General features: G+C 37.6%; 1 protein-coding gene across 2 annotated transcripts; it reads right to left on the reverse strand.

Annotated features, from left to right (window-relative positions):
- Window positions 1-2,366: 2,366 nt before the first annotated feature.
- UBXN8 (UBX domain protein 8) lies at window positions 2,367-18,214 on the reverse strand. Of its 2 annotated transcripts, XM_054566067.1 has the most exons (8): window positions 18,063-18,214; window positions 14,485-14,607; window positions 12,621-12,691; window positions 11,204-11,326; window positions 8,693-8,836; window positions 7,015-7,056; window positions 3,968-4,042; window positions 2,367-3,257 (listed from the first exon to the last, which is right to left on the reverse strand). In XM_054566067.1, exons 1-8 carry the CDS (start codon window positions 18,148-18,150, stop codon window positions 3,081-3,083), a joined length of 843 nt encoding a protein of 280 aa, XP_054422042.1. In that variant the 5' UTR covers window positions 18,151-18,214; the 3' UTR covers window positions 2,367-3,080. The 2 variants fall into 2 exon arrangements, with proteins under 2 accessions (XP_054422042.1, XP_054422043.1); XM_054566068.1 differs by lacking the exon at window positions 14,485-14,607.
- Window positions 18,215-21,796: the final 3,582 nt, after the last annotated feature.

Raw genomic sequence — 21,796 nt, forward strand, 5'->3', positions numbered from 1 at the left:
ATCAAGGTGGCTTTCTCTGGTTGTCTGCACGCTTCTCATTCCTCATGAATACTGGAGAAGGCCAATGGAGAAGAGTTTTCGGGTGAGTGGGAAGTTCTTTTGTACGTGAGTCCCCTAGCCAGGACTGGCCTCATGGCATGTGGCACACAACGCCACCCTCAGAAGGGCCTCGTGCTTGCTTTACTGCTGTGGTGTCACCATCTTGAATTCTTTAATTTTGAGGAAGAAGTCCTGCCTTTATTTGCATTTTGCAAATAGATTAAATTATTTAAATAATCTAAGACCCACAGACTAATTAGTCCTGTTCCAAAGTGATGCAGTAACCCATGCTTAGCCTTTTAAAATGTTAAAATCTTAGCTGAATTTTCTTTATCTGCCCATATAGCAGCCACTTTTTCTCCCCAGCCCTGCCAAAGGGAAGACTGTCCTGGGTCCTCTGAGTGGGTTGTCCTCTCTAGTTCAGTTTCTATGATTGCTTTGCAGCCGGCACCATCTGAGGGCTCAAAAAAATATCATTGTGTATATCATCCAGCTGTTTCTTGTTGATAGGGTTTAAGAAATGTTCTTTGCAGCTTCCTACATCCCAAGTAAAAGTCCAAAACTGATGTATGTTTAGAACTTCTTATTTTTAGGCTCTCAATTTCAGCCAGCAGAGCAATTAACTAATTAAGGCTAGGCCTCCCCCCCGCCCCCTACCTTTAAAGGGGAATGTCATATTTTACAGTTTCCTTCGGGAAAAGATGGCTTTATGCTTTTTATTTCCTTCTCTCCCCAAAACAAAATACCCCTTAGTTACTGTCATTATAGTGGAACAATATAAAGTGACATGATTTGGTAACAGGCAGCTACCGTATTATTAAATTCAAAAGAATATATGTCCTACATCAGTCCATTACAGTGAGGAAGTTCACAAAGTGAAGCATGACCAGAGATGAAGAGTAGTAAAATTGAGGGAAATTCTCTAAGGATATGTGGCTTGTGTGCTAGAGGTATATAGGTTATAGAGTGTCCTCCTGAGCATTTGGACTGCTTTTTTTAAATACCCAGAATATTCTTTAGTATACCAAGGATGTAGGTCTTTAACATTTTTCAGTTTTACTCTTGCACTGAAGTGGTTTATTAAAAACAAGAAATACACTAAGTTGAAATAGGATTCAAGTTTGTTTTCCCTGGAGCTTTTTTTTTAAAAAAAAAAGTCTAAAGCTACTTTAAACCACAGCAGTATTTTGTCACTGGACAAATTTACAAGTCTGCTCCTTTTTTATCTTAAGCCTGTTATCTTTAAACATTTTATCATGGAAAATGATGAAAAAAATAGAAGAGTTTAAGTTACCCCAATGTACCTTTGGCTTAGTTTTAGTATTTATTCATCTGTATCTCAGTGTACTATTCCCCCTCCAATTATCTTGAAGTATATTTTGACCATAATTCATATATTCTAGTATGTATCTTTAGGAAGATATTCTCTCCCTCCCTCCCTCGCCTAACCACAATACCACCATCACACCTAGAAAAAATGATTCCTTTATGTTTCTTATTTTTTCCAACTTACTGCAGAAGGACTACAGTATAACAGAATAGAAGTATTAACTAAGAACCTAAAGATTTAAGGCATCTCTAGTTCCTTTCCTTAAACTCAGAGGAGGAATTAGCTTTTGCAGCCAAGGAATCAACTTGTCATCTCTATTTTCAGCCTTTTAATTGTACATGCAACTGATAATGTTTTTTATGCTAAAGGAAAATATATTGGCACACAAAGAAATGGCCCTAATGATTTTTGGGTTGGAAATTGGGAGGGGGGAAGAGTGTATTGCACAAATTTTAGGAACTATTTGTTCATTACTGAAATTTTGGCTTTTTAAAAATTTTTTAATGGTAATTATTTTCTGTAGTCAATAACCTTTGAAGTTGATATGGATGAACAGTTGAAAATAGAGCCTGTGAAACTCTGTGATCAGAACAGGTAAATACGAAAATCTTTCTCCTTTTTCTTTTGTATTAGGATTTGCATTTGAGTCTATTTCAAAGACTAATAATGGGAGCTTACTGAACTTTCATAAGGAATCCTAAAAGCTGTTAACAGCTAGAGAAACCAAAGGACCTACCCAGAAAAGTAAAAGTCATCCCTAAGGACAAATTTTTTTTTATATGGGGTATTCCAGAGATGAAGTTAATGATTGAGACAACTTATTACTCATTTTCAAACATGTATTAAGCATCTGCTATACACTAGATACTTCTGGGGGGTAAAAAAGAAAAAAAGGACAAAAGCCTTGCTTTTAAGGAATTATGTGTTTGGGAAAACAAAAACAGCTGTAATAAAGGGGTAGAAGGGAGCGTTGAAGGGCAACACACTGAGGAGCCAAGCTGACCAACCCCTGAGACAGAGCATGGGGAAAGAAAAAGGGAGCGACTAGCACACAGTGAACAGCCTGTTACGCTGTATTTTGAGGCAAAATCATATAAATCTCAAACATTAGTTAAGAACATTAAGTAAAGATTAATCCATACCTACCAAAAAGAACTTTAAAGATGTAAGGAGCTTTGAATATTCTTTTAAAAGTTTTTACTTCTAGAAATAACAGCATAATAAACATTCCAACTTATAAAACTATGAAGAGTTTAACTGAGTTGTGTAATATTCATAGTGTAATTAAAATTGATGAGGCAGGAACTGAAGTCATACGGCTTTTTTTTCTCATTTTCTGATATTTTTTAGAGGGGAGTGGGGAGAGAAAGAAACAGAGAGAGCAACATCGATTTGTTGTCCACTTAGTTATGCATTCATTGGTTGATTCTTGTATGTGCCCTGACTGGGGATCAAGCCTGCAGCCTTGGCATATTGCGATGACACTTTCAACCAGCTGAGCTTAACACAGCCAAGGGTTGATTGGATATATTATAAAATGGCATTCCAAAAATTATTATACACAGAAGTCCTCTTCTAATTCTTCGTGTCCATATATTCCCATGAGTAGCAACATTAAAGTGTTGACCTGCCATGATTTTAATGTGAATCCTTTATGGTCCTGTAAGGTCATGACATAAGTGATTTTATGTAGAACAGGTAGTTCTCATTTTTAGTTGCTTGGCTCTTTTTCTTCCACATTGAGTACAGTATCCACATTTATTCCTATGTCCTGCAGTGTCCTGCAGTGAAGGCTTCCCTCCACTTCCAGAGGCCTTCTGGGAAAGGAAGTAGAAAGGCTGTATAGGGATGTGTGGTACCCAATTTTCAGCATCCAGTCAAATAGAGCCTAAAAGGTAAGAAACATTGTTGTCAGTATTGTACACACTTGTGTCCCTCGGGGTCACCATGATATTTTACAATTCATTCAATGTTAAATGTGCTCCTAGGAATAATGAAACAGAACTTTTACACCTTTCAAAGGAACTTTCTGGAGTGTAAAGAAAAATAGCATGCCATGGATCTTGAGACATGAATAACCTTGAATACATTTTAAGTCCTAGAGACTACTGGCCCCCACAGTCAGCAGAGGCGTTTAACAACCAGCAAAGCCCCAGCTGTAGGGAAGGGAAAGATTATTCAATAAAAAGATTGAGAACAAAAGGCTACCATTTGGGGGGAAAAATGATTTAGATCTTAACCTAAGCCACATCAGAGTCTTGCAGGAACTGATGGATAATGGAACAAAGTTAATACCAGTTGCTTTGAAAGCATCTTACCCACCAAGCTGTGAAAATGAAATTTTCAATAAAGGAAGGGAGGAAAGGGAGGAAGGAAGGAAAAGAAAAATATTTGCAGAAACCGCAGTTCAGAAGGACCCAACATGCCTAACTGCCCAAATTTCTGCACCACAATATAGAGAAATTCCCCGCACCCTCAATATGGAGCACATGTAAGTGATGAGAGTACCAGACAAGAGTGTGATGACACCTCTCGCACTGCATGGGAATAAACTGCCAAATTCAATAAAAATATTTCTCAGAATAAGAATGTCCTCACCTGTGAACTGCAAGACTTTAAAAACCTTCTCCTCAGGACCCTCCCACTTGGACACCGGAGAGCAACAGTAACTACCTGAGGAATAAAAATGTTCAGATAAGAATTCCAATTCACTGCTCTTTGCAATTCCAAAGTTATAACATCTGTAATTCTGAAGCTCATGTGAGGTTTCATAGCAATTTAGTGCTGAGAGAGTAGACCAGCGTAAATTAGGTCCAGATCAAATTCACTCTAAACATAGAAATAATTGAAACTGAAAAACATTTTCCTATTGGTTGAGACCAGCGACAGCCTTCCAGAGGGCACCAGAGACTAAACAATTCTGTCTGCCCAGGTAACATCCAGATTGCAGGTGGGCTTCTCAAGTGACCCACCAAACCAAGAAGATCCAGTGCCACCTCAATCTAGAGACAAGACACACAAGACTGGAAGGAAAAAAAGTTCCCCAGTCCACTCTGTTACTGCGGGCTGTACTGCCCACATCATCTAAGCAAATGAGAGACAAGTTGGTCCTGGTTGCTCAGAGCTTGGAGCCGGCCCGCCCTGGGAGCAGTCCTGCTTTCTCTGCATTAGGTATTAAGTTTCCCGATATTCTTTCCTTTGATAGAACTAAAAATTTAACAGCTAAAATAAGCTTACAGCTGCTAGTATATTAATGGACATTCTGAAAAGAAAATAGAGTGAATTAGTCTTTTCTTCTGATGTTCATTATTTACCCGTCAGGAAGCCCTGTTGTACGGTCTTATCATCACAGCACTCCCGGGAGTTACCGTGAGCGCGGCAGTGCACAGAAATGGCGCCTGTACAGCCGCACCCACCCCCTGCAGGAAGGCAGTGCTAGGAAATATTTCCATGTAGGTGAGGTATTTGACTCACACCCAGATCACCTGAGCTGTTATCACTTCTACTAAAGAAAAGTCTGATAATAAAACATCACAAAATAACGGAATCACAGGTTAAGGGCCAATTTTGCCTATTTTTAGAAGTAAAATTTAACTTTTTTGGTGACTTTTTAAAAACAGTGATCTGATAGGAGAATTAAAGCCAAATGTTTTATAAGAAGCTAGGGTTAAAATACAGTGAATTAAAAGTTTTCCATTATGATTAAATGAAACGAGAGAAACAATTACTGTTTGAAATCTAGCCATTATTCTGTTATTAAAATTATCATGAAAGTTGGTTGTGCAATTTCTCTTAACGTTACTGACAGTGTAATGGACTGACTTATGAATGGGTAAAAGGCCTGGGGCACAATCCAGAATTAGAAAGTAAATCACTGTCACACAGACTGTTAAACGACATCTAAATTAAAAGTAGCAGCAATACTTGATACTTGGTTTCCAGGTACTCCTTAAAATGAAGTAAGTCAGCATGTGGTAATGAAAATAGTTACTGTGGTAATCTGGTAAAATTATATGATGATTTACAAAATTATTTTCAAATTATCTTGAATTCTATAGTTACTGTCTTTTCAACTTAAAAGTAGAATAGTAACATATGGTAAATATTCTATTGTGACTTCTAGACCACCATGAGTTATTTCCTCCTCTCATTTTTAAAGTCTTGCCATATTATTTTAGAACTCTAAGAACAGTTAATACTAAATACATAACAGGCACTAAAGAAATCAAGGTGTTCTACTTAAGAAAGAATTGCACTGCCCTGGCTGGTGTGATTCAGTGGATTGAGTACCAGCCTGCAAAACCAAAGGGTAGCTGGTTTGATTCCCAGACAGGGCACATGCCTGGGTTGCACGCCAGGTTCCCAGTAGGGGGAACACAAGAGGCAACACTGATGTTTCTGTCCCTGTCTTTCTCCCTCCCTTCCCCTCTGTCTAAAAATAAAGAAATGAAATCTTTAAAAAAAAATTCACTTTGTTCCATCCCTCCCTCCCTTATCATAAATCCATGTTAGTCATTAGTTCCCTTATCTATTAGTTTGCTCCTAAATTCAAGCAGGCTTCTACCCTAACAAGAATTTTCTCATATAGCTCATTATTATAGGGTTACATTTATACAGACAGAAATATACATACAGACAGTGAAAGCTTCACCTGGTTCTGATAACCTTTAAAATGAATGCTAATCCCTTTCCCTAGCAATACAGTTATAAAAATGTCCCTCCATTCTGTGGGTGGCACTATACATTTAATGAGCCTAACTTTAATAAGGAAATGCAGAATTTCCTGAAAATTATAATTTCCAGTATTCCCAAGTGAAGTTACTTTTTTACATATGTATATTTACAAGACAGTTACATAGCTTAGGGATAAAAATATACTTGTTATTTTTAAAGTTTTCTTTATTTGTTTAATTGATCTTGGAGAGAGAGAGTGAGGGGAAGAGAAACATACATTTGTTGTTCTACTTATTTATCCATTCACTGGTTGCTTCTTGTATGTACCCTGACCAGGGATAAAGCCCATAACCACAGCATATCAGGATAACACTGTAACTAATTGAGCTACTCAGGGCTAAAATATACTTGTTTTGTTTTATGTATGTATGTATGTATGTATGTATTTTTCATTCCTCACCCAAGGACATGTTTCCATTGGCTGGCTTTTACAGAGATGGGGGCGGGGGAAGGGGGGTCAAGGGTGGGAGGAGAGAGAATGAATAAAGTCATCTGTTTGTTTTGATCTTATTTTATGAATAGTAACTCATTTGCTGACCTGAAGTTTTGGAAAAGCCCATGTATTCTTTTTTTTTTTTTTTTAATGAATATATTGGGGTGGCATTAGTTAATAAAATTATATAGGTTTTGGGTGTGCAATCCTATAGAAAAGCCCATGTATTCCATTTCTGCCTGATGCAGGAGGAAGGCTCTAAGCTCTAAAAAACACTCAGCAGATACCAGGCTTCCAAAGCAGGACTCGAACTGAGGGATTTTATATTACACCACATTCAAAACAAGACCCAATTACAGTGCAGTCACATAAACATTTATGCTATCCTTACTCTCCAACCCAAATTTAGATAAAACACACTTCATGTTAAAGGAAATAGAAAATATGTTTAATTTTCAAAGAAAGAAAATAAGCTTACTTCTTCAGCTGCTTCAGGAGGTTCTTCAGGTAAATCTGGAACCTAAAGAAAAGAAAGTATTAGTAATAGGAATGTAAACATTTTGAAGAAAAAATAATCTCAACAAGAGTTCCTTTCAATATATATTTTAGATACATCTAAGCTTAATGAACTCTTCATTTCATATATGCATGTAAGTGACACTGACAATGAGAGCTCAACTGATAAACATTTTTGGGTAAGCAACTGTGTGCTAGTAAAAGATCGTAAAAATAGGATTTTAGATGACAGCTACCAATCTGTACACATTTGAATAATTTTGTTTTTATAATGTTCCAAGATACTATATAAAATGTACTGTTTAAAAGAAACAGGATAGCCCTGGCTGGTGAGGCTCAGTGGATTGAATGCTGGCCTGCAAACCAAAGGGTTGCCAGTTCAATTCCCAGTCAGGGCACATGCCTGGGTTATAGGCCAGGTCTCCAGTAGGGGGCAAGCGAGAGGCAACCACACACTGATATTTCTCTCCCTCTCTTTCTCCCTTCCCTTCTCTAAAATAAATAAATAAAATCTTTAAAAAAAACCAAACCAGGATAAATATTAAGTTGAGTAAGACCCCAAAATTATTTAGGTTCATACATATATACCTTTTAAGAGGACTGTATATTTTCCTTCACTGGCTCTTCTACAGGACTGGTTAAGAATCATTCACTTTGGTTGCTTTCATAATTTACTCAACTTCCCTATTTCCCTTAGTCTACTACAGACTTTTAATAAAAGTTCAGAACTTTTATTAAAATACTTGTTACAAGTATTCATGTCCAGGGATGCTTTATTTTTTAATATTATAGACTCCATGTTTTATAACATTTTTATCTAGCAAACATTAATTGCCTTGATTAAATAAACCATCTATTTTCCTTTGGTATCAAAAGCACTTATCAGTCCACTAAAATTTACCATCACAAAATAATCTATGCTGTTAACAAAAAGCAAAGAATCTTGACTTGTAAATTAGTCCATATAGTTCATTAGACCTTTTTGAAATGTTAGAAGTGGTTCGAATGATCAGATTCTCACTCTCAGGCTCCGCTGAGGGACCAGGAAACACCAGACTGAGAAGCAATACGTTAGAAACCACTTTCAAGGGCTGACTAGATAACCTACTATCTTTCCCTAAGAGTCAGTAAAAACAGGCTTCTTATTTCTAATCTTTGCTAGCTTTAAATTTAACTTAAGGATTAATCATTTGAAAGGAAAGAAGGAACAAAAACCCAGGTGCTGTTCCCGAGTGAGTGGTCCCTAGAAGGGCCACTGAGGAAAATGATACACTCATGTTAATATTTAGCTAACTCATTAAGGAGTGCTTAATCATGTTTTAGCTACCCACAGACTTGTTTCCTTAGTAAAAGTTATACTTTTTATTTCTACATAATCAACTTACTTCCTCAAAAAGAAGTAAGTATTTTCTAAACCTACTATCATTTATCTTCAGAGCCACCTTCTACGTTTGGTTCACAACATTAATAGTGAGCAGGAAAAGTGACTCAGTGAAGGCAATCACTTCGTAAGGCAGTGGGAAGATACCACCTGGATTCAAAGCCACTCCTTCACTCGGTGCACCACCTCATCCAAAGAATGATAGCCCTGCTACACAGGGATACAACGCAGTGCATAGGCACTGCATTAGGTAACCAACCTCCTCTGGCTCTGGCACGGGCTGCTCAGCAGATAGTGAAACTTTGGTTGAAGGCTCAGGCAACTTCCGTCTCCTTGCTGCTTTTCTGTTTGATGTTTCAAAAGCTGTCTCACTCTTATTTTCAAGCACCAAATCTTCATCACCCTGGTCAAAAACAACAGACAATTTCAGAAGAGATGCTTTTTATCAACTTAATTCACAATGATTATTTCTTTTACCTGGATGGCATTTCAGTAAAGAATACAATGTAAAGTTATAATAAGACCCCCAAAGTTAAGGCATCATCTCTTTAGACAGGAAAACATGGAGCTTAACACCTCACAGATATTACCCTTATCCAGCTCTGGGGTTCTCTCTGATAAATACAAAGCTGAGAGAGAACTTCCATTTTAATTGACCCCAAGTTTTTCCAGAAAAATGGAAGAAAGAAGACAGCCTGGATAATATCCTTTCTTCCATTCAGGAAAGGAAGGCAGTGCAAAGAGTTATGACTTAAAAGCTGTGAAAATAGAACATATATGTAAAAACAGGTCTCTGTAGATGACCATGCAAAACTTCCATAGGTGAATGTAGCCCTAGTATCTTGTTACATATAAACATATTTTAGTTCTCAAATTGAAACTTGGAGCTTCTATTTGAATTACTCACTTTAGGAGGCAAGGATTTTATTCCAGAAATCATAAAGATTATTTTTATTAATATTATCTACTAAAACTTTCCTTAGCAAGATAATTCACTTAAGTGTCAAATTCTCAAATATATACTTATTAGTTCACTGATGTCTTTCTTCCATATTTACTGATATTCTAGAAGTTCTCTTTAGCAGACCACAGTGGACTCCATTTTGGTGGGTAGTTTTCCCCATTCCTTTATCCTAAGAGAAGTTGGTGGAAGGAGCATGGGGAATGGAAGTCAAAAGGTCTTGATGCTGAAAAATTAAATAACCAAACTTAAAACTGCTTCACTGCAAAAGACAGAGCTGGCTCAGCTGATAGGTCCACCTTACTTCAGCTCTAACATTCCAATTCTCATGTTCTTTGACAGTCCTAAGCGCCTTAAGTCATAACACCACCGAAGTTCTACCCTGTCTTAACTTTTTGTTGTCCCCACTACTTAGGTTAAAATATATATTGGGCTGGCCCAAAAGTCCATGACGTTTTTTCTGTACAATGGTTCTAGCAGTGCCCAGATGTCTTTAGTGTCATTAGAAACAATTTTGTTAGATTGTATTGTGGCCACTGTCATGTCAGAGTGCATTTAAAAAGAACTTATCAAAATTGGTGAATTTTGGGGTAGCCATTTTAATACTGAAGATGGAAGAAAATACAGAACATTTTCGGCATATTATGCCTTATTATTTTAATTCAACTGAAATTCAAAAAAAGATTTGTGCAGTGTATGGAGAAGAAGTGCTATGTCTGATCGAACATGTCAAAAGCGGCTTGCGAAGTTTCTTGGTACTATTGACATTTTGGCCAAATAATTCTTTACTGTGGGGCCATCTTATTGCATTGGAAGATGTTTAACAGGACCCCTGGCCTCTACCCACCAGAAGGCAATAGCAGGAGATAGCCGACATATTCAGTATATCCAAATCAATAAAGCCATTGGTGAAAAATGAAAAATGTGTCTTTTATTTTACAGACTTTTGGGCCAACCCAATACTCGTAGTACCATGAAGACAAAGCCCTTTAGGCAAAGGGCAAAATGACCAATTCACATTGTGGCCATTTCAGAAAGAGACATGCTAAAATCAGGCTATCGGAGTCTAACACCACAAAACTGAACTGAAGACATATTCAACTCAGAAGTGAAATCACTACATAGAGCAGCTGCATTTTTTTTTTGCCTATCTTTCACATTAATCTTGTTACCCCCCCTTATTTTATGACATATTTCCCGTTATGAAATGAATAAAAACATTCTGCTTCACTATAAGAATCCTGTTCACCTTTACTGAATCATTTTCTTTACAAGATGGTGAAAGGTGTAATATAAACAGAAAGGAAGTAAGTCTATGGGACAGATATAATCTTATGTCTAAAATCTACAGCCAGTTATTCTAAAACTTAATTCCTTATTGAATATCTTTTTTCCTCTGTAAGAAAAAAAACCCCTGTAAACTTCCATTAGCAAATGACAAAACTCATACTCAAGGATAAAGGAAAAAAAGAGTAAAAGGTTGATTTGGCTTTACAAAAACAGCCAAATGAAATGAATATAATGTGAGCTTATAATATCTTTGAGATCTCTCTTGAGGAAAAGTCTGAACTTCCTCATATAAAACACAGTTATAGTCAACAGTTTTCTTAAAGATTACCTCATGTTAGAGCTTTTCAGGTCTCTTAAGTTTTATGCTCTTGGGGACTGAACCATTCAACACAAATATTCTGAATAAAAATTCATATACAGACATTAATAAAGACTCCTAAAAAGGCTGTATTCACAGTTTAACATCATTGCAATTTTAAAAAATCAATATTCAAAACATAAAATGGAATATTTTCTAACCCCAAGTTTATGACCATTGCTCAACTTCCAGGTTTCACCCGTCATTCGATAAAAACGCTCTTCCAGTTTTTTCAATTTCATTGCTTGGTGAGGTTTTAGAACATTCTCTATGTATCTGCTGGCCTGTTAAAAAAAAATAGTTGTCGTTACTATTCATTAATATTCCTAAGATTTTACATTGTCTATAAAGTTGTCAGTAAAAACCAGGTAAGAAATTGTCTTTTCATACCAACTCAGTTTTGCCTAAAAAGCAACATCCTCCACTTTTGCATTAGTCATTCTCTAAAAATTTGCATTTGTACGTAATGCAAATAAAAACAAATATTCTATACATATGCTTGTATGGCCGTCTGCCTCTATATCCTTTAATGTTTTCAGTGCAACAAAAACTTACTAAGCACCATCCCTCAAAAAGTAGAAACAACCTAAATGTCTATCAGCAAATGAGTGGAAAATCAAATTTTGATAATTCCATACAACAGAATATTATTTAGCCATAAAAAGGAGTGAGGTACTAATACATGCTATATGGATGAACCCCGGGAAATATTATGTTAAGTGCAAGAAGTCAGACACAAAAAGTCATGTTATATGATTACATTTATATGAAATATCCGGAATAAATAAGTCCATACAAACAGAAGGCAGATTGGTGGTTGCCAAAGGGTGGAAGGAGAGGGGAATGAGGAAGTAACTGTATAATGGATATGGGGTGTTAATTTTTTTTCCTTTACACTTAGACCATGAATTCATAGGGAATGGGTTCCAGCAGCACAGCCTCCTTTCCACTACTTCTCAGAAAGTGCGCTGCTCTGGGGTGGAGCGGGTTGGTGCTTCAGTGGAACCTAGGTACCTTTCTCCTTGGCTTCCTACTTTTTCTGGTCATTTGCCTTCACACATTTCAGGAAGCTATTTCAGCTCTTAGAATGCTCACTACAGACATTAATTCCTTGGCAAGACTCTTGCCCTTAATTTGTTTGTTTATAACAATATCCACCACATGCTGGGTGACATTGTAGACTCTTTCAGTGTGCCCTGGAAACATCTGGGGCGCATCTTGAGCAGTGCGCATTCCCTTCATGTCCACAACATCACCTTTCGTGTAGATTTACATGTATTCTGCCAAAAGAACAACTCCATGTTTCCTAAAAGGCCTTGAGAACATATAGCAGGTGCCTATATGTTCTGGCCAAAACGTGGGGTTTTCTTTTCAGATGAAATGTTTTGGAACTAGATAAAAGTAGTCATTGCACAACACTGAATGCTCTAAATGCCACTGAATTTTATGTCTCATGAATTTGACCTCAATACTTTTTTAAAAAAATCTGAGCACAGAGAAAGCAACAGACCTAAATTTTAAATGCTCCAGATATTTTTGTATTCTTTCCAGATATATTCACTAAAAATTATGCTTTACCTTTTCACCCTGTGCCTCTTGTTGTTTTTTTCTCACAAGTTTTTGCCTTTTCTCATTCTCCTCTTCTTCTTCTAAGACATCAAAACATAAAAGTGTTTTTAATTCCCAATTATCAACAAACTGAATGTTATTTTTTCTGAAGAAAAAAACTGTAGAACTTAAAATGTTTTGAGAGACAAGCCTTCAAAAAACAGGTATTTTTCAAATAAAAAAAATGAGATACATACAGAGAGTTGAAACTAAGGAATCTGCGAGTAAAACCAGTAAGGTCTGTTCTGAAACAAGAATTATAATACATTCTTGTATAGGATTCTATGTTATAGATTGGGTGAGGAGGCTTTGAGAATGCTTATGGTGGGCTTCTGACAGCAGGAGAGAGAGAGAGTGTGTGAGCACGCTGATTTTTTTTCCTTATTTGAAGAAAGCCTGACAGTTACTAGGCCCTATACACAATCTTAGTTACTAATTCATTTCAGCATTCAGTGATGTTATGGCTCAAAATTGTCAACAAAAAAAAGTCTCAAAATGATTCACACTCCTGGCAACATAAAGGTACAACTTCAGGTAAGAGGCTGTCAGGTGCATGTTTCCTTATTTATAAAACATGGAATACTGGACCTAATAGCTGAACATCCGCAGCAAATACCCCCTGATACTTGCTGTGTTTAGTACATTTAGTACAAAATGTGTTTCTTAGAGAAGTTATAGTCAGTTATTTTAATTCTCCAATAGAGTAATTTGAAATATAAGTGATCAAATAATTTGTCAAAAGAAGAAAGAAAAATTTCCAAAATCTATGATTCGGAGATGCTAAAACATCTACATTGTCTCCCGTTTTGGGTGGAATAGTGTAAACTTTAAGGACTATGATTTTATTCATAGGTAATCTGAAAGGGCTATAAAATAAACACTAATCATTTTCCACTTATTTTTACATTTAAATAAAACAAAACATAATGCCCCAAATTCACTATTGGCCAACTTTCTAATAGGCTATAAGAATGCAGGCGTAAGTTGTAGGATTCATCTGTTCTGAGGTGAACTACAATATTGTTTTTAAAGGCTTCTGATACTGCCCCAGAAGGGTTTTGTATCACACAAGGAAATGTCTTGGAAAGGGGGGACCTGCTGGTGGCGCGGGTGTGGTCCAGCTGCCAGGGCGACACTCCGGGCTCATCTTTGACAGGCTCTCCGACGCCTTGTGCAGGGAGGCCGACTGGGCCAATTTTGTGAAAATTGTTCACTCTAAGCCAGCATTCAGAGAAGCAGTGGGGGCACCTTATACACGTAATGGCTCCATGATAGAAAACTTGAACACAAATGTGGAATTGTACCAAAGTTTGCAAAAATTACTAGCTGATAAAAGTCTTCTAATATTTCCACATATTAAAAAAAAAACAAAAAACTAAAAACAAGCATGGTTTCCTAAAAATAAGAACACCTAACTATTTATATAAGAGATAAATGCATAAATAAAAAAATGCAAAAATGGAATGAAAAATAATTTAGGATGAAAAGCCTTTAGAGATTAGTGATAGATATTGTTAACATTTGTAGAATATAAACTGTAAGTATCAAACAGCGGTAACCTACACAAATACTCAGTTTAAAATGTGAATTTGCAACATGCCAACTTATAAATTACATAGTTTCTTTATAGTTATATAAGGAAAATATATGATTTCTCATAAAAATGTTGGGATTTATGGTCCATTAAAAACCATGATTAAAGTTGCAATGATTACCTTGAAATTACACTGCACAAATTAAGCGTAAAATGGACCTTATTGTGCAAAGTTCTAGTATAAATCAAGGAAAATCTTCAGTAGAAAAGTATAAAAGGGTAGATAAAGAATAATCTTACCTTTCAGATAAACTTGGGAAGGTTTAAATGAGGTAAGCCATGAAGTAGTCACAGAAATAATTAAAGTAAGAAGAGCAAGCAGTAAGAAAATCCGACCACACAGCAAAATTATATCTTTAATTCCTTATAAAGGTAAAGAAAAATTAAAATTAAAAACACTTGATACTAATAATAAGGAACAACATATTAGAAGATTATTTGTACTAGAAAAGTACAAGTTAAAAGTTAGGTTATGCAACTGTCTTATGATTTTTCATATAGTCTCCTTTAGGCACCAGAATTCATCATGCTTGTCAATACCAGGACAAGTTTTCAGAAAACATTTCTAGAACATCTTTTGTCTCAGGAATATAGGTATAATTCAAGTGGCTGTCTACATTATAAATATTATGGCTATCACTAATGCATAAATTCTGGCTTCCCTTCTGCCCAGAGGAGGTAAAATTATCCACATATTTACAAATTAAATGATGGTGACAGTATCATCTTTTCAAATTCTAGTTCTATTTAAAAAGTCATTCCCACCAAAAAACCAATTTCTTATTTTTCATAATTAAATTATTAAACTGTGTACTTTATTTCTCAATTTGGTCATTTGTAAATAAAATTACTATATACATGTTTTCCTAGAAGAAAAAACTCAGTATTTGGTGTTACATTATTTTAAGAACCCATATGAAAATTAAATCAACAAAAATGTAAAATGCCTACTTTGTGTAATATAATTTGCTAAATGTTGAAGGAAGGAAGATAAAGTTGGGTTAAAAACGGTTTCTACCCTCCTGGAATTCTTAGTTTTGTTTTTTAAGTCTCACATATTACCAGGAAGACATACAGAGAAACCATCTTAACAGTGTGAATGAACTAAACCTTAAAGAAGGAATTATATATACAAACATATATATCTATATTTTTTGCATCATAGCCCCTCCATCTCTGACCGGCATTAACCATTGATTCAGGTGTTGTTCAATGCAACAAGTAAATCTGGGGTAACTGGCCATTACAAAAGAAATGTAATACCTAGAGTACTGGCATTTAAAGAAACCACTTAGTTACGGGATTTATGCTCCATAATATTGATTTTTGTTCTAACAAGCAAGTAATTTGTAAATGCTATATGGGAATATGAAAGAACTAATTTGTGTGTATACCTTTCAGGTAAAAAAATTTTCAATTAAGTTGATTTTTTTTTTTTTTTTGTACCTACTCTCAAGAGCCCATGTTCAGGGCACTTTAAAGGATAACAAATGTGAGGAACCAGCATTAAATTATTTAGCTTAAGTACAAGTGAAAATGTATTGGCAATGAAGGCTTTTTACACAGTAGGAAAAAACAGGGATAATTTTTCAATGTATGTCCAAAAATACAGCCTGGGTGAATGAACAGGTCGGGGAGTTCCACTGTCTCCCCTGGAAATTCAATTAGCAGCTCCAGCTATGAGCATGAGTATCTTTAAGTATTGTTCCACACAAAACTAGCCCAGCAGCTGCTGCACGGGCATGTATGAATGGCTGAATAGACTTAAATACTGCCAGTGGATAATTGCAGAACCAATATGAAGAAACCAAAGTATATGACTATCATGTCAGATGTTGAAAGAGGATTCTAGAAAAAAAGGAATTAAATGAAAATTAAAGGAACTAGGTGGAAATGCTCTCAGGAACCCAGCTGCATTTTCTACAAATTTTGGCCTACTTTTGTTAATTTAGACATTTTGATAGATTCTGGGAAGGCAAAAAATTAAATTGGTCTCTACGCTCAAGAAGTGTATTTCCCCGTGGTCAGAGATGATCCTGTGAACAAATCTCCTGCAGCCTCAGTAACCTCCTTCTCATTGACTAGTGAGTGACTCAAATATTAGCGCAAAGTAGAGATGGATGCTATAAAGGCAAAGGAGAAAAGTGAATTCTGTAATAGGTAAGTGTGACTTCAACATTTCTGTATGTCATTTGGATAAAGGTCTTCTTAGATTCTAATACATCTCGTGTTGAATCAGGCCTCTGGAGTGTCTTCGTAAATTTTTTAAAAGATTTTATCTATCTATCTACCTATCTAATCGTAGAGAGAGTGGGGAAGGGAGGGAGAAAAAGGGAGAGAATGGCTGCCTTTCACACACCTCCAATTGGAGACCTGGCTGGCAACCCAGGTATGTGCCCTGACTGGGAATCCATCTGGCGACCTTTTGGTTCACAGGTCGGCACTCAATCCACTAAGCCACACCAGCCAGGGGTAAAACACTTTTTTAAAACTAAACAACAGCCCTAGCTGGTGTGGCTCTGGATTGAGCGCCAGACTGGGAACCAAAGGGTCTTTAATTATATTCTCAATGTAGGGCACCTGCGCCCGGGTTGCCAGGTCCCCAGCAGGGGGCGCGCGAAATGCAACCACAAATTGATGTTTCCCTCTCTTCCCCTCTCAATCAATCAATCAATCGATCAGTCTTAAAAAAAAACCCTAAAAAACAAAAAAGCATTTTAATTTATTTCAAGCAACATTTCTCGGTACCGGACTTCTTGGGGGTGGCTGAGGGACGATGGAGAGACAAGAAATATTAAGCTGAGTTTCATCATGGTCTCTAACTTTAGAACTAGGTTTACTGGGGGAAATACGTAAACTGATTGCTTATATCTCCAAGAATGAACGGGTTTTCCAGAGGTCCACCATTTTCCTTTTATTGTTGCCTTTATTTTTGGCACTACCAACTACTTGGCGTTATTCTAACCACACGTAGGAGTCATCCTTGAGTCCCTCCTTTTCCTCACCCCAAACAATCCATCAACAAATCCTTTTGGTTGTAAATATCCCAAATCCGCACATTTCATCGGTTATCATCCTTGTCTGGGCCACCATCACTACTTGCCTACTTCAAAAACCTCACCTGCCCCACGGACTCCACTATAGCTTTCTTCCTAAATAGTCCCCACACTGAATCCAGTGACCTTTTTAAAACCTTAAGCCACTTAACCTCCCTACATCCCAATTTCCTCAACTGTAAATGCGGATGACTGTGTAACAGTAACAGCTGCCTGTGGTTGTAATACAGATTAGATGATGAATAAAAATGTAGAAGTAGGCTTATAATAGGTGCTCAATGAATGTTATCTTAAGCCACTCTTCCCCGTAATCTTCCCGACCCAGCCACAGTGGTCTTCGTCCTTTTCCTCCAACACGTCACAATTCCTTTTGTCTGGAATGTTCTTGCCCCGGCTTTTCAAAGGGGTGGCTCTTTATTAAAATGTGTTGCGATTCCTCAGAAGGCCTACATCCCATTACCCTGTTTATTTCCTTTTAAGCATATCAACACAACTTGAAAGCGGTGGCTATGTTTGTCTCTGGATTTTTCTGCGTCTCTCTCCTTACACGTAACACTTCAGATCTGCAGGGACACTTTTCCGCCGAGTGGGGTCCGCCTCCCCAACGCAACAGGGGACTCGCTCCCACAGGAACCCGGCGCCTCCGGAAAGCGGCGCAGGCGCGATGCAGTCTGGGAGTCGTAGTCAAGCCCGGTGCTTCCACGCCACATTCATGGGAAGTTAACAAGGTGTGAGCGCGAAGAGGAAAAAGCGAACACTTACCTAGGTCCGGGATCCCGCGCCGTAGTTCCAGACACAAGAGGGGGAGCGCGGAGAGGATAAAAACGCCAACGACCCCACGGGCTGCCATGGTGGCGGAAGAGCCTCCTCTTCCGGTCCCACCTCCCGGGGGAATGTGGTGTGGCGCCGTTCCCTAGGGCGGGAATTGGGGAGAGCTAGGGCGCAGAGGCGGGTCGGAGCTGATTTGAACTCACTGTAGCTTTGTATTAGAAGAAATACGAGTCACCTCCCCACATCATAGTGTCCGGGGAAGACCGCTAGGACTGCCCGCCTAGCCAAGTCTTGTGAAGGCAAAGACTGAGCTCCAGCCTGGCGGCACCGTGGAGACGAGGCGGGCAGCGCGAGCCCTTCGGCCATGGGACTCTGGAGACTGCGAGGGAGAGCTCTCGAGAGCAGAATCAAATGGAAGAGGAAGTGTACACACTGTTAACGCTGTGGGTAGACAGCCTGGCCCCTGTGTCTTGTGTCGGTAATGGGTGATTGTGGACTTTTGCGTCCGAGCTACCAAGCACCACTGTTTTTGGATGCACCTGTCTTGTCTAACGGTCCTGGCCAGTCCGCAGTCTTCGGTGCCTAAAGATGATTCAACCCGGGGGCTGGCATCTACAATCAGATCCTGAGACCCGCTACCCCTTGTTCTGGCAGCATGTCAGTTTTCCAGTAGGTGTTAATTATTAATGACTTGACCTCACAGTTACATGAGTGTGGACGAAAACGTGGCCACACACTAACGGGACAAGCTCGGGCTGCCTGCATGGCAGCCTTACAAACTGAGACGGAAAGTAACCACATAGGATGGTCTGAAATTAAAACTTTATAACCAAAAGCGGTTCATAGGTCAATTTTTACCTAACGACTGAGCCCGTCTCCTTTTGCACCTAGGATAATGTCCCTGATAACATGCCTTTGGAATAACGAGGTAATTTGTTTTTCCGAACCCCCTGAAAGCTCAACCACTGCACCAGAAGATAGACCACAAATCCCCCTCTTTGTTATCGTGCTAGTTGGTTGAGTGTTAACCATCCGGTACCCGCCTATGTAAAAGAACTATGTGTCTATTCATTTTTATTTTTTTTACCCAATCCCAGGGGTTTCCTCGTTTTGCTTTCTCCCGCCTCCCTAACCTATCACTAGTTAATTTTGTGTAATTAGGTTCCCCCTCTGATTTTGATGTAGAAAATAAGTGGTAAAACTGCCATTTCCTGGAGCATTTTCTCAATCTGTTGAGATTTTTATTCCTGGCAATTGTTATTAGTTTGGCTCAAATAAGCTCATAAAAATTCTTACAGGTTTAGACATTTCTTAGGTGGACATTTCTTTGCCATCACATGACTCACCTGTATGGAGCTTCTGCCAACCTGAAACTCAATTAAGCTATGGAGGGCCACTCAGATTAACAAGATTTCATGCTTTGAATTTTTGTTTCTGACTCATCAGTCCTCCCAACCTCACCCTGCAATTTAATTCAACAAACATTTTTTTGAGCCCCACAATTTTCCTGGTACTGTAGAGATTCAAAGATGTGTACGTTACTGAATTTGTCCTCACGAAACTCAGTTGCATGGGAAAGATAGCCCTGTAAGCAGATGAATACACTACAGTGCCTGAGCCCAGACAGGGATACTCCAGGGTGCTGCCACATCCTACCCCAGGGCTTGGGGGAAGACTCTCCTGAAAGAAATCATGACCAAATTGTGTTGTAAAGATTAGGGTACAACAGGAAGAGTGGGAGTTTAAGTGTAAGAAACAATGCAGAGGAGCTACCCACAGTTAAAATACTGCAGTTTCAATGTTTGAGTGGAGGTGCATATAGGCTGGCTGGACCTAGGACCACAGAGGGCTTTGCTTTGTGTATAGGCTGAGAACTGCATCTTGGAAGTGAAGGTGCAGCACAAGAGGGCACAATCTCAAAATTCACCAGCATACACTGGCAGATGTGCTGTGATTTCTCACAGCAGCTTTATTTCCCTGGTCACTAATGATATTGAGAACTTTTTTGGATGCTTATTGGCCATTCACTTAATCTTCCATTTTGAAGTATCTATTCAGATGTATTTAACTGTATTTGTTTCTCTTTTGTATTAATGAGGTGTAGGAGTGCTTCATGTAGCCTCAATACCAGTCATATGTGAATATTTCTCAGTCTGTAGTTTACATACTTATTTTCTTAATATTTAAATGAGAAGTTTTTAATTTTGAAGACCAATTTTGTCAAATATTCTTTTACAGTCATTGCTTTCTAAGAAACTTTTCCCCACCCTGGGGGTGAAGGATTCTATTTTTTTCTAGAGCTTTATGTTTATATTTAGGATTATGAAATTATTTTTGTATTTTTTTCCCTAAATAATGGGAAAGATGGCTACTTCTGAAAGTACTTCTTCCCTAGGCTCTATTCCCAACAATTGAAAACTTAAATTGCAAAAACAACTTAATTTTCACTTCTCAACTTTTAGAGATATCTTGATGTGCTCTACAAGAATTTCGATTCAGTAAATGTAATTTAATGATGATAGAAAATATTTTGTGGTGAATTTTTAGATTAATATTGTATGTCCTTGTTAACTAGTAATTAAGCGTAAATGTCCTTTAGCTTCCTATCTTTATCCAGTGATCCATTATGCAGGTAAACTAAAATATATGACCAAGGCTATTTAAACTATTTAAAAAACAATAGAAACTATTTCAAACTGGAAACTAGTCAAAACCTCCACAGTAGCTTCAGTGTTCAGCAACCACAGCAACCTCTCCTTGCTCTGACTTCATAGTACTTATTACTTTCTCCATTGATTTGGAATGCCATAAATAAATTATTCTTATATTGTTATTGAACTTTTCATGTATATATTGACTTCTTCCACAGAGATTCTAGTTTAGGAACTCTTATTCATAGTTCCTCAATGGTATCTAAATATGGCTTATAAAAAATATATAGTAATGATATATACCAAATGTGGGCAAGGAGGTGGAAAAAGTAAATGACTCATACATTGCTAGTGGGAAGGTAAGATGGTACAGCCAGTCTGAAAAATACGGCATTTTCTTACATAATTTAACATGTGTTTACCATATGACCCAACAATTGCAGTGTTGGGGCATTAATTCCTCAGATATAAAAGCTAAGTTCACCTAAGAACTTGCAAGTAAGTGGTCATAGCAACTGAGGGGGGGCAGTTTGCCACCCCAAAATGTGCTTTTAGGGGAGATATTTTAAGCAACCGATTGATGTTTCTCACATCTCTCCCCCTCATTCTCCCTACCTTCCCCCCTCTAAAAATAAATAAAATCTTTTAAAATATATTTTTAATGATGACATTATTAAAAGGTGAAATAATTGTTTGGGGTTCTGCTGTTTCTCACAAATCATGCTACTTATGTTGTCGTAAGACTGCCACACTTGAACAGTAACTCAGTTGATTTTTATTCTCATCATTTAATATCTCCCCAAAACTATCTCTTCTTAACTGCCTTAACTACAGTTTTACTTTGGCTGACATTTCTTTGCTTAAAGAGGAAATTTAGATACAGTCAGAATTTTTCAAGTGCTTGAGATATGGCTACCTATTCCCCTTCCCACCTAAATCAGAAGCAGAAAGGAAAAATGCTTACATGAAAATAAAATAATCTAGTCCCAAATATGTTGTGAACCCTTGGTTTCAACACACTACATAGGATTATGTAACTAGGTGATTAAAAGTTCCTTTCTCCTTTGAAACTAG

Source organism: Pteronotus mesoamericanus, unplaced genomic scaffold, assembly GCF_021234165.1.
Source record: "Pteronotus mesoamericanus isolate MK-2021 breed Mesoamerican mustached bat unplaced genomic scaffold, CSHL_Meso_final contig_169, whole genome shotgun sequence".
NCBI classification, from domain to species: domain Eukaryota; kingdom Metazoa; phylum Chordata; class Mammalia; order Chiroptera; family Mormoopidae; genus Pteronotus; species Pteronotus mesoamericanus.